The sequence below is a fragment of the Myodes glareolus genome, chromosome 13 (assembly GCF_982192425.1).
Source record: "Myodes glareolus chromosome 13, mMyoGla1.1, whole genome shotgun sequence".
Classification (NCBI taxonomy): domain Eukaryota; kingdom Metazoa; phylum Chordata; class Mammalia; order Rodentia; family Cricetidae; genus Myodes; species Myodes glareolus.
In genome coordinates, this window is record NC_142038.1 from 62,253,500 (window position 1) to 62,267,125 (window position 13,626).

At 45.2% G+C, this 13,626-nt stretch overlaps 1 protein-coding gene across 9 annotated transcripts in view; it reads right to left on the minus strand.

Annotated features, from left to right (window-relative positions):
* The window catches only part of Fhod3 (formin homology 2 domain containing 3), a 429,672-nt gene that overhangs the window by 112,693 nt on the left and 303,353 nt on the right, over positions 1–13,626 (minus strand). For 3 of the 9 annotated variants that reach the window (XM_087896219.1, XM_085700029.2, XM_085700030.2), the window contains exons 11-12: positions 4,218–4,310; positions 1,549–1,890 (exon numbers count right to left, since the gene is read on the minus strand). The exons of the other annotated variants lie outside the window; for them this stretch is intronic. In XM_087896219.1, the coding sequence (XP_087752345.1) occupies positions 1,549–1,890; positions 4,218–4,310 (435 nt within the window). The remainder of the gene's footprint in view (positions 1–1,548; positions 1,891–4,217; positions 4,311–13,626) is intronic. 9 annotated transcript variants of the gene reach the window in all.

The following is a 13,626-nucleotide window of genomic DNA, read 5'->3' on the forward strand; positions in this document are numbered from 1 at the left end:
ACAGGGGGACAACTTACAGAGGAGAGCCTGACTCTGGGACAGGCTTCCTAGTACTGTAACTACCTCTCACTGCACACAGGTTGACTCAGGCCAAGTTACTAAGTCTCTCAGCCTCAGGTTCCTTACCATAACCAGGGGCTAGTGACATAGTGATATAACCTCTTTCTTTCTTTCTTCCTTCCTTCCTTCCTTTCCTTTCCTTTTTTTTTTTTTTTTTTTTTTTTTTTTTTTGATTTTTTGAGACACGGTTTCTCTGTGGCTTTGGAGCCTGTCCTGGAACTAGCTCTTGTAGGCCAGGCTGGTCTCAAACTCACAGAGATCCACTTGCCTCTGCCTCCCAAGTGCTGGAATTAAAGGCATGTGCCACCACCGCCTACCTTACAACCTGTTTCTTAAGAATCAAGTGATACTTTGAAGTTCCAACTTCATAGAAAAAAGAGAGCCTGGCCAATAAATAATAAATGCATAGCGATAGCTCTCTTATTATCATTCCAATATTCTAAACAACCAATGACTGTGCATACAGATTGCAGAAATGCAAGATTTTAGACATATTATGTTAAAAGAAGTATATTATTAGAATGGATTTTACCCGTCTAGTTAACCCCTTCAAAGGTAATTATTTGGAGGTAGTGAGATGATTCAGTGGGTGAAGGCCCTTGCTGCCAAACCTGATGACCTGCGTCTGTTCTCCAGGACTCACAGGAAGGAGAGAACCGATGTTCATAACCCGCCCTTTGACCTTCCACACATGCACCACCCAACAAATAAATGCAATAAATGACATTTTAAAAATAGAATACAGCCATTAGAAAAATGAAAATATGTATGAGTATCACCCAGTGTCCACTTGAGCAGCACACCTGACTGAAGCAACAGTAAAGGCATTTGGCAGCAAACCGCAGCTACACTTTCCCTGTGCAGTCTGGTTTGCACACCTCCCTTCAACCTACCACCAAGACAATTTCTTATTACAATACTGGAGGGTCCATAAGTAAGATAATGCGAGCATCCTAAGACTCCAGCAGTGGGTACAATCTACAATTCTATAGCATTAGCAGCCTTAGGAAACACAAACGTATATGCCAGGAAACAAAGCAGGAAGCTACAGGAAAGATAAAGAACAGCTAGGGAAAGACCAGAAGTTAGGCTTCACAGCAGCAGTCAGTGGGAGGGGTTGAGGGACACGTGGGAGACAAGAGCAGCACTCTGGCCATGCTACAGAAAGAGGGTGCAGCACTCCCCTCACCTTGCAGGTCAGAAAGTTTGTGCTGAGTGATGGGGTGAACACAAGAGATCCCGACAGACTGTAGTCTAAAAGCCATTATTAGTAGTGACACTAAAATCAAGGTGCTCCTTAGTTCACACAGGTGACTTTCTCTTTTTCATCTCACTGTGCCCGTTAAGTTAGTGATCAGAGAGTTAGTTCAGCCCCAGTGCCTCTGTATCTGAGTGAATCCACACAAGACAAGCACGGGACACAGGCCCTTAGTTGTGTCTTCGTCCCTGGGTTAATCACACACAGGCCTCAACTGCGGGCCAATCTACCTGTTTTCTGTCTGAGAGTCTGCTCCCTTGTCCTTGGTGAGGAGAGGTGAATCTTCAAAGTCATAGGAGAAGAGATGGAAGGGGCTGTGGGGTACGTAGGGCAGCTTGTCTCTGGGCGGTGACACCTTTAGTGCATTGGAGGGCCGAGGAGCCAAGCCAGGGCTGGGAGGTGGCAGAAGAGCCGGCCGGCTGGCCTCAGACCCAGAGGCCCCACCAGACACGGGGGTCCCTGCTGCTGTGCCGGCTGGAGGGTGCCTCCCCTGTGAGGTGGCGGGGAGTGTAGAACTCTCTGCATCAGCATCCTTCCCAGGGAAGCTGTGCCTGGAGACAGAGCTGGCCTTGCTGTTGGCCCAGAAAGACCGGGTGGAGGGAGAAACAGAGATTGGAGAGAGAGCAAGCAAAGGTTAGGAAAAAGAGAAAGACTGGGGAAACCTCACTCACTATGCAGTGGCTGCACGCGTCCAGTCGTGTGTTTCCTGAGACACAGGAAGAGTCCACCAGCAGAAACATGACGTGCCCAGTCACCCCTGACCACGAGAGTGTGCCTCTGGGCAGACAAAGGCCTTAGGAGGCTCTTCTGTGCCCACTTTCTACACCCTCCCTGTTTCTCCTCTGGGTACACTGGCTGGCGCCTGAAATTCCACACTTTAAACTTCACCTCTTTGACTTAGTCACAAAAGACCCATCCTCCTGCTGAAAAGTGTGTGCTTCAGTAGTGGCTTTCAGAGCTCTTTCCAATCTAGAAATAGACTTGAGAAAAAGGGAAGCAAGGAATGTACCATGCCGAAGAGAGGCAACAACATAAGGAAGACTAATTCTGCCCCTTTCTTTTTCCAGGGCCTAACAGTAGACCTTCAATAACCGGGCTCCTCCTGTCAGGTCTACAGCTACAGCGACATGTTGCCGTCCCCAAACAGGGCCGTCACAGGGAATGGTATATACACTTAGTAACTTGGTTGTGTCATGGTGCAAGATGTAGTTATACAAAATTGCTATGTGGCTGCCTTAAATATATACAGTGTTTTTCAAAAAAAATCAATTTTTAATTAAAAAATTACATCCAGAGGACTGGGGTTAGACATTTGAAAATGTTAACACGTTTATAATATGAGAACCTAAGTAAAATTGCATGTTTGAAAACCATAGTCCCTTCTCTCAGACAACCTGATTGACAACCATGCAGGTTTGGGAACAGAAGGTAAACTGCTTCCTTTCTGGGGCCAAACTCAGAGTTCTCTGCCTGTTTGCAACAGGGACAGCACTGAAGGGCATCTTTCTCAATGATATTCCTCCCATCTATTCTGTAGATACCGAACCTTTGGGTTCAAGGTTTCTGGGACAGAGCGTGCGCTGTTGAACACATCCAAAGGCACAGTGTACTTATAGAGTCTACATAATTCCCCATGGCTCATTTTCATGCTAAGGTGGGACTGTCAAACCTATCCCACTCCCAGGACCCAACTGACCCATCACTACCCACAAGTCTAGCACATCATAAGGCAGGGCTATTTCCTGCTGATCCTCCTTCCTCTCTCATTTCAAAACATGTGACTAGTTCTCCATCAACAGCTCTTTGCTTTCTTCCCTGTGTGCTGGCTGGCTTCTCTGCAGACCTTCCCAAAGGGGAAGGAAACCACTATTTTGTCAATTTCCAAAGGATTCTATAATACTTAGGAACGGGAGGGCGACTTATTGTGAAATCAGGCCTTTTATGTGTATGGAGAACAGGACAGGTGAAGTGTCCTGCTAAGTTCCCTGAACTTTGAAGTTGGGAAGAGAAACATTTCACTCTAACTTAACAACACATTCCAGAGTAAAAAAACATCATGTTGTAGTGACAATCAATTAAGTGAAGAAAATTATTCAAGTCCAAAACCAGTTTTGAATAGTGAAAGATATAGTTACTTGTGGACATTCTTGTTTATAGAAAGATGATTTGAGATAAATACCCATAAAATCTAAGGCATCTGGGAGGGGTTTACTGTGCCCTGCGGGCTTCTTCTGTGCCCACTTTCTGCACCCTCCCTGTTTCTCTTCAGAGTACACTGAGCAGGGACACAATGGACTTTACCCAGGCGAGTGGATGACGGCAAGCTCTCTGAAAGGCTGTAGGCCTGTTAGGTGTCCTGCCTACAAACATGAACACTGGGTAAGTTTTCTGTGCTATATAGAATACAGACTATCCCCTTCCACTTGTATAAAATGATATTTGAGTTAGTAGCAAAGCAAGTCCCACATATATTAGCTGTACTAACGAAAATAGGAAGGGGAAACATGGAATTCTTACTGTGGTCCTTCTTGGAAAGAGCTTAACCTCCGAAGAGGAAATAAGTCTTTTGAATCACCACCAATCTGGGTGATCAAATGCCTCGATATGGAGGGAGGGAGGGGTGCTCAAGGAAACCAATTGTGTGATTTTGTCCCCACCCCCCCCCTATAAATAGTGGTTATGGTCATACAGAAAGGATTTGAGTGAAGAGAGCAGGCCTCAGATGAAAGCGTGTTCAGGCATTTCTACAAAAGTGCTCATTCTGCGGCTTGTACACAGGGATGTGAGTGCTTGCCCTTGTGAGCTCCCAAAGGACAGGAGATCGTGAAGCAGCGGCAGCAAAGGTCTAGCAGGAAGGACCCTCTGACTTTTGGTATGAGGTGGGTCCAGCCCTCAGTACCTGTCCTTGCCCTGACATTGGGCATCGTCCTCTCTCTCCTCCTCTGAATTGGGCTCGGTGATCGGTTCTTCTTCTTCCTCCTCCTCCTCATCCCTGAGATAAGACCAGGAGAAAAGAAACACAGAAACGAGATGGAAAAGCGAGATGGGTAGCACGAACAGGACGCCAAAGCACGGAAACACAACGGAGAGAAAGCAGAAGGCCTCACGGTCAGTTAGCACAGCCCGTGTGGTTCTAAGGGACCTTAGTGTGGGGAGGAGATGATACAGCCTGTAAGAGGATTTCATTATCATCACAATGAATGCCATTACCCTGAGCCCTCTACATACGATCCAGAGAAGCTTCCTGCCTTGGGAGGACCTTCTGTGTGGCTTATCCCACTTCAGTGAGTCACCTGGTCAACGTTCTTCGTGATGCAAGCTCCTGCTGCAAACACAGTCCCTTCACTGAGAGGTTGACCATCCGGTGTGGACCACCCTCTGCGGTGGCACACAGTCTTGGAAGGATATGCCCTCCATTTCAGTGAGTGTTCTAGACTCATCTCCTATTTCAAAGACGTATTCAACACCACCTCTGAGATTTCTTCTAATCTCTTCAGGAAATGACTTGCTATGGTGATAGTTTTAGTCTGGAGCACCCTGTAACTTCTGAGTTACAAGGAACAACCAATTGCTGGGCATGGGGGCACATACCTGTTACCCCAGCACTCGAGAGGCAGAGGCAAGGTTCATATAGTAAGTTCCCCGTCAACCAGAGCTATATATTAAGACACTGCCTCAAACAAAAGAACCACATCGAAATGCACACAGAAGAGCAAAGGCAAGGAGAGAAGAAAGCAGTTCTCTGGTGACTTTAACACCTGTACCCAACAGCTCTCACAGATGGAAGACGCTGTGGTTCTAAACGGGGCCCCACCAGTCCCATTTTGAACTCTTGCTTCCCATTTGATGGTGTATCTGGGGAAGCCTGGCTTACTTAGTAGGTGGGTCAGGAGGGGTGGCTCTGGAAGGTGACTGTGGAACCCATGCCTTTCTAGGTCCCCATCTGCAATGGTATGAAAAGCTCTCTTTTATTTTTGAATTTTTTCCACACAATTTGGAATTATGATTATAAGTTCCCTTGACACTTATGCCTTGTTAACTCTCTGCTCTGTAGATTGTTTTTAAATTTACTTTGTGAGGTCTTTTTTATGAGCAAAATTCTTAGTAAGATCCAGTTCATTTTTGGTGGCTAGTGCTTTTCACCTTTTATAAGTTTTTTTTTTTATTTTTCTCATATCAAACCTTTGTTCTATTGAGTATTTTTCATTCACTTGTTAAGATGACATCATTTCCCCCTTTTGTTTTCTGGAAATATCTAACAAACTAGAGAGACTGATGCTTTAAAACTAGCAAGCCAACCTTGCATACAATAAACACGACTCTGTTGCCACGTGTTTGTGACTGGCCAGATAGGGCAGGAAGAAAGATTGCGACACAGCCACATTCATAGGGCTGTGTCACAGTGCCTGTGTCAGGTGCCTCTGTCACAAAGACAGAGACCAGCGGACAGCAGGGCAGCAGCCTTCCTGCAGGGCCAAAGGCCCAGACGAGCACAGCCCATCTGCCTGCCAAGCCTGCACAGCCCGGGCTCACACTCCACAGCTCTCCACTGGTTCCTTTCTCCTTCCCCTGCTCCCACAGCACCACGCTCACCATCCACAATCGCTAGCTAGAGGTCATCATCCCTCAGCTTGATGGAGAATTTGCCGGAGTCGCGACTTCTGGTCTACCCTGAATTCCATCGGCCTCACCGATCTAATGAGCTTCTTCTTTGTAATAACTGAGCCTCCCCTCCAAAATTACCTGAGTCCACTACACTCACAGGTAGAGCCAGGGAGGTTCTGAAGCCAGGCTGCCTGCCTTTGCTCTCTACCCTGATCACTTCTGAGCAATGCCACTTGTGGGCCTCAGTTTCTTTGTTCCTTTAATGCAGTGATAGTGGCCACCTCCTAAGAAAGTCACGTTGTCAATGAAAAATAGATTGAAAAGTTTTGAGGACAGTAAATAGGCTAGAACTACTTGCTGTCGTTGCCATCAGCAACACGGGCCAATCATCACCATCTTCCTCATCATCTCCTCTCCCTTCTTCTCTTCTCTACCCCTATTCCTCCTGGCCCTCTGAGGAAAACTCTAACCTTCCGACTGATGCAGACTCGGAGCTGTGAGATTCGAAAAGAGAGGAGGCACAGCACACTGCTAAGCATTCTCCCGTATTCTCTCCAGCAGCGAACGCCTGCCACTGTTGGCTCTGCCCTTTGAGTCTTTTCTCCCCGATGTCTGAAGATGGCTTCTCTGACATAAACGCTGTGCTGCCTCCTTAAATCTCATCACACAGCACATGAGTGATGTAGCCTTGCAACCACAATGGCAGGGCAGGACAAAAGGCAGGTGGCACACTGACACACGGGGAGTCCCACCTCTTTTGGCCTTGTCCCGGGATGCCACAGGGTTAGGAAGGAAACACGTCTCCCATGACCTTGGACTACCTATGCTGATTTGATTTAGTTTCATTAAGTCTGTGATAAAATAAGCAAACCAGATGATTCCCATGCTAATAATGTTACAGGCTGAAGAAATGGTCCAGATCACTTAGTTTTTTCCAAGCTGGCTTTTCTCCTAAAGCATGACTGCTCATGGTTGATCCTATTTTGCTGCGGAATTCTGGTGGGTGTTTGGCCTCTAGCTTTCAAATGCTTCTTTTATTGGGTTTTGCTATAAAACAAGGTTAGTCTTACCCTATATTCCAGGATGGTCTTGAACTCATGACAATCATCCACCTTCAGCTTCTCAAGTACTGGGATTATGACTGTGACACACAGCTTGATTTTGCTTGGTTTCAACTGATGAGGAATTACTCACAGGCACAAGCTTACTATGAATTTGTATGTATTTTCATTTATACAAAAAATAACTCCAGATTTTTGTCCACCTTAGCCCCATGCTGGAAAAGCCAGAGGCCCACAGCCTGTTCAGTTCTGCAGGACATAGTTTCCACCATAGTCAATTTTAACTTTCCCAAATCTGCATCTCAGGGTAATGGCATGTCTCTTAGATTCCAAGCACAAACAGAGGATAATGAATATTGCCAAGCTGTCTCAAAATCACAGTGCAAACTTTCAGAACAAAGGTGGACAAAAACAGACGAACTCATTTAGGATGATAGACGCCGGGTGTGCATGTATGAAAATGGCATGGTGAACCCTCTCAGATCAGGTATGCATGTATGAAAATGGCATGGTGAACCCTCATGTCAAGTATGCACGCATGAAAATGACACAGCGAACATTTTGTGTGTCAACTATAAGGAAAGATATAATAACTATATACCTAAAGGTACAAAGCACAGCTATGGAAGTGGGCAAGATTATAACATCTGATAAACTATAAGATTCTGTTTTAACCTCTAAGCTGGGGAGCTATATTAACACCATAGTGAGATACCATTTCATTTCTGCATGCAAAATTATCTGACATATTACATGCCGAAGGGAGTATAGGCCGCATCCTTCCTTTGCATTGCTGACAGGAAGGTGAAGGAGTTAAGTACTTTAATACTGTAGCTAGAACTAGCCTGTAAACACATTTATGTCCTGACCAAGAGTCCACACTGCTGTACCCTCAGGGAGACATTCTGAACCAAGACAGCCCCTCCCAACCCAAAGGAGACTTTGTCCCACCTGTGTGACTGGGGAGATACTGGCATCTAGTGGGCAGAAGTAGGGCGTCCCCAACAAGGAACATTAGGTCCAAGGAGTCCACAATGCCCAAGATGAAGACCCTTCCCTCAGGGTCCTCAAATATTTGAACCCAAGAAAGAACCCAATAATGTTCTCAGAAGCACTGTGTGTCACATTCCAAAACTGGAAATGATCAAAATGTCCACGAAGAGAAAACCGAATGAATGGACTATGATAACACCCACGCACAGAAAATAAACAAGGAGCAGATTCCCACAATAATCAGAGCCCATCAGAAGCAGGGTGTGCTGGGGGGAAAACAGGCACACAGTGTGACATCTATTTTAATCAATTTAAAAAAGCAAATTTGAATAAGACACTGCTTAATTACACATTTGTCATAATTTGTTCTAATTATAGGCAACAGAACAACCCAAAAGACAATGACAAATGCATAGCTAAGACCATCATCCCAGCCCTAGAAGTCTAAGGCAACAGGCACGCAGACAGATGTCAGAGAGGAGCGGCATAGAAGCCAGCATCAAGGGAGTCCACATACAGGCTGAATGCAACCCCCGGAGAAAGGGACAAGGCCCAGCACACTTGCAGTTGACAATACCATATCTCAGTGCCAGTGGGCACCTCTGTCACGTTTCCAGGGAGGTCACAGTTTTGTCAATGTTTCTTAGGTTAATAAATACTATATAAAGTAAGCCAGACTGGAACCACAGACCAGTGATGACCGAACCCTGTGAAGCAAGGAAGACAACTCTTCTAGTTCCATACGATTAGGGCATCTTATATCACAATTAGATGGAAATCATTTCGTTGAAATACTTTGCTGAGCTTAAGACGAAAAATGCCCCCTCGGGCTTGGTTCTCATGGCTCTGCATTTGCAAGTGCTTGACTTGTAGTTTCCACTAAGTCTCCGTGACTCATGCTTTCTGCTAGCATTAAGGTTGTTTCTAGGATACCCGGCGCCCAAGCCTGAAGAGTTCCAATTAGTGTTCTTAATCAGTTATGACAAATATCCGACCAAGTGCAGTGGTGATGTCATTTAAAAACAGAGATTTGCCATCTGCCAAATGGAATAAAACTTCCCTCAAAAGATCTGTACCAGCCAAGTGAATGAGAGACATCTGACAGAGTCCAGCTGCAGCTCTAACGTTTCCATGGTGACAACCCAAAGTTAGACAGGAACATATTTATTGTCCCTGCAACCTACACCACTCAGAAAGAGCATGGAGTACAGCTCAGGAATCCCAAATACACCCCCAGAAGCTGGCTGACTGGCTGGCATCTCAAGACAAAAGTCCTTAATTTTGCTATTTTGATTACAGTCAAATACTAATGATTCCTGCAAGTTCCTGTTGAAAAAATAAGGTCTTGTAATAGGCTAAATTCAATCTGCAGAGGGTACGCATCAACAGGAAGAAACACAATTGGTAGCAGGGGCTGCAGATCTGCTCAGGTGTAGATAGATAAATAAGTGTAAATAGTGATTGTCACAGGCCAGCAGCCTCCTTCCTTTCTTTTGCACACACCCTAATTTCATGCTAGTAAAAGACATTTCTCTTAGCCACAGTCGCTAGCTCATTGTTTCCAATGCTCCTGAAGGGTCTAAGAGACCAACCCTAAGGAGGTTGATTGCGGTTTTCCAAATGCTTCTAGAAAGCAGCAAGCAGAGTCCCAGGCTACTAGCCTCAGAGGACCTGTCTCAGGTAGGGCTTCAGTCTATCTAAATCCTTGGTCCACCCAAGGCTCTCCTATCACAGCTGAAAGAACATGTCACAGCCAAATGGGAATCTCTATTTCTGGCCCGTGTCACTGACGGAAGGAAACACATGACCACAACGCTACCTTCTACCAGTCATGCATCTGACATGAACCTTCTCTGGGCAGGCTTGCTTTTGAGTCCATCATAGGTTGAGCATCCCCCCTGAAAGCGCGAACTCTGAAACCCTCAAAACCTGAAATGTTCTGAGTACTGGCAATTTATTCTAAGTGTAAACTCCAAATCTGAAGTCATGTGATAGATTTCAATCAGAACACAGGCACTAAAACTGTCTTCACGTTAGGTGTATGCGGTAGACACAGAACTTAAGTGAGCTTCATGCTTAGATGTGGGCCAGGTGCCTAAGGCAGCTCACCATGTGTTCTCAAAGCATTATGGGTAAGGATAGGTGGCCACTCTAATGGCATTCTCCTGTGCTTTCTACTCTCTCAGGTTTTCCACCAATGAGGGGTATAATTCAGGAGGCATGAACTTATCCTGTCTCTTAGACATGAACAAGACAGGGTATTGTGTGTTTAGAAGCAGATATCAAGTATAACTACCACAAGGAAGCCCAAAGGTGCTTTGGAGCTTCAGTGTGTAGTAAGATCAGTTCAATGTGTGACCCTGTTTGATTCTACAGCTAATTGCCCTTTCACATGCTTTGATTGAACATTCCACAATCAGCTTTTAATACGGTAATCATGTAGATTGGTGTGTAGAGATAAACCCCAAATCCTGCATGGCAGCCAGGCTTTTTCCCAGCAACCTCATTTCTGTTTTCTGTCCCAAGTCATGCCCACTGAATTGCCAGTGGTAACCACTGGAGTTGTGTGGCTAGCAGTGGCTTTCTCCACTATTCTCCGTCTGCTGGTGAAAACATCCATGAGAAATGAATCGTCTATAGCAGAGGTAACAGCAAGGCTTTTAAAAGGCAAGAGCCAGAACTATCTACAAAGATTATCGCCTATGATCTGAAGTTCCATAGGGGAAGGAGGAGGGGAGGAGGGAAGGGAGACAGATAAAGAGAGGAGACAAAGAGAGAGAAGCTACGCCCATGTTAAAGATGCTACAAGGTCAAATGAGTGAACCTCAAGATTATGAACAGGAAACATGTCGCAGACCAGAGCCAAATTATCTTGAACTATTTTCAGTCCATTTGAAAACTATGTACTATCCACCCCTGGGTCCTACCTAACACCCTTGTGGCCATCACAGCTGAACAATGTATTCTTAGCAGACCAATAAAGATTTTACCAAACTCAAAGCTAATTTGTCATAAGACAGCGTCTGAAACCCATAACAGAGTTTACCCTCTCCACCAATATAGCTAATGAATGTTTTGATTTACAACTTCCTAAGTACTATAACTAATACAATCTCATGTGAGTACTTTCATGGATGAACATAGTATTTGGGGAAATCTAAAGCTACGTTCCTGGGCCATGATCATTCATATTTGGCTCCGGAATGACATATCATATTCTCTTTGCTATGAGAACCGTTTTTGGGTTAATATACCCAAGGACCACTTGATGCTTAATCTCAATTTTCAGCTTGATTAGAATGAGAAATGCTTCAAAAACGTGTGAGGTTTACCTCTGGTTGTGTGTTGAGAGTGTTTCCTGAGAGAATTAGCTGAACAGGAAAGACCTATTCTGACCCTGGATAGAATCATTCTATAGGCTAGTGGCTCAGATGGAATAGAAAGTTGGGAAAGAGAGAGCCCACCAGTGAAGGAATTTTCTCTTTGCTTCCTGTTCATTCAGGAGGTGAGCTGTTCTGCTCTAGTATATACTCAGCCATGAAGGGTAGACCCTCTGGAACCATGGCCCAAATCTCTCCTCCCTTAAATGGTTTGCCTCACATGTTTAGCTATAGCGACAAAACGCTAACAGAGAACTCAATGCTTGTTGCTGAGTCTCACTGGGCCTCAGAGTTGGGCTCCTTGTAGTCCTGAAGTAGCTCCTGGGAGATCAAGTGGCAGGGCTACCAATTCTTTCCCCAACATATGCCTTTAAACCCCTATTACTCTCAAGGGGCAAGGGCCACCTCAGCCTAGTGATTCACACCCTTGAGAGATGTTTGAAAACACAGAGGCTCAGGTCTTGCTTTTGCAAATTTTATCCGAGGGTTGGGCTTGAACATGGAATTTTAAAGGGTTCAGGAGCATTGCCCTAGGTCCAAGATACCACTGTTTTCCAGCAGTTTTGTCTCAATAGCTTCCACCTGGGCTCCCATTGCTAGTCTCCCTCACCTCCAACCCAATTCCTATCAGGCAGATGGGCATTGCTTCAAATATGCATGGCCAGCATGGCTGAACTCACATACCAAATGATTACCAGACGTCATGTTATGAGTTCCAAGGCCTTGCACGTCTCAACCTGTTTACCATATAAACTCATCTCCTGCCACTTCTGCCTCCCTCCACATTCTACAGTCTTGCCTTTTCAGCTGCCTAGAGGACACTAGGCACACCAAGCCCTCCTCCCCATTTCCTACTGAACATGGGGTTCCCATGGCCTGAAGAGGTCTTCTCAATCTTACCCATCAAGACTCATTGCTTCTTATCCTTTCTTGGACCACGACTATTCCACTATTCTCTTTTCTAAAATAATTTTTACATTAATATTTAATTCTTGGATTTGATATGTCTTTTTGAGAGAGTGTATTATTAGTAACAAAAAGTAAGTCCTCTTTTATCAGAAATACTGGTATACATTTAGTGAATAAATGTCTGAACTGAAAAAAATTGATGTTGGGCATGAGCACTTATTGCTCCAGGAGGGAACTGAGAGGCAGACAAAGAGAAATCAAGAGTCGAGAATCACAAGGCCAGTTTTGACTACACGAGACCTCGCTTCAAAGAAATACAAACCAATGAAGCATAATGTACAAATGTTAGACACCTGATAACTGGCAAGTGTGTGGCAAGTGTGCTGGTGTTTCCAGTGTCATACATTTCTTGCAATGGTACTACACCCATCATGCAACACTCCATGCACATAGGTAGCTGTTCCTTATAACAGTGGTCTTCTGTTGTCATCAATAATATTGCAATGGCTGCCCCCTCATACTTCTTCAGGTTCTCCCTGAGAGCCCATGCTTGTTTCTGCCTTGCCCTCTTCCACACAGCTCATCGCTCCCCTTCCAAAGCCATGCATGGGTATTGCTGTCATATTCATCTGCACACGGTCTTATGAAACTGTTATCTTTGTAAAGGTCACAGCTTCAGATCCTAGACTATGGAGGCAGGAGAAAACAGGAGTAGAGTAATCAGTGCATATGATTTGGGCCTGTTGATAAAAGGCACTAATATTCCTAGCTCACCAAACTCAGTCGGTCACAAAAGGCAAAGCTCAGAACACGTGCTACTGCAAAGTGTTCCTGCAAAGCTGCTCAGCAAAAGCAGGCAGTTTGGGCTTCTCTAGTGGAGGCTCCTTGCTTGTCTGCTTGGTGACAAAAGCTCTTAGGTTGCAGACAAGTTCTAAAATACAAACAATACCAGGTCAGGGGCAATTGATAATTTTCTTCTTCCGATGTCATGATTCAAATTGTTCCCCCTTCAACTGAGAAAGCAAATTTGCAAAAATGGTCCTAAATTTAAGATGTGTAGGAAAAGAAAATGGCTTCTCAAGTCTCACAAGCATCTGCTTCCTTTCCAGGAGACTTGCCCGTGGCATGCAGCCATGCCACGCTGTCTGCTCCCCAACCTTGCCCTGTCCTGCCCATGGATCTGTGGGGGAGAAGTGCCAGCATGCAGCAGGCCCGGACTAGCCACTTCCTCCAGAGGGCTCCTCTCTAGTCACCTTTAAATCCCATGTTTATAAAACCAAAACCGCATGGCAAAGAGCTCAGGAATGAATTGCTGTCTCTGGGGCAATGTGGATTCTGTCACCAAGCCTTCCCAAAGTTC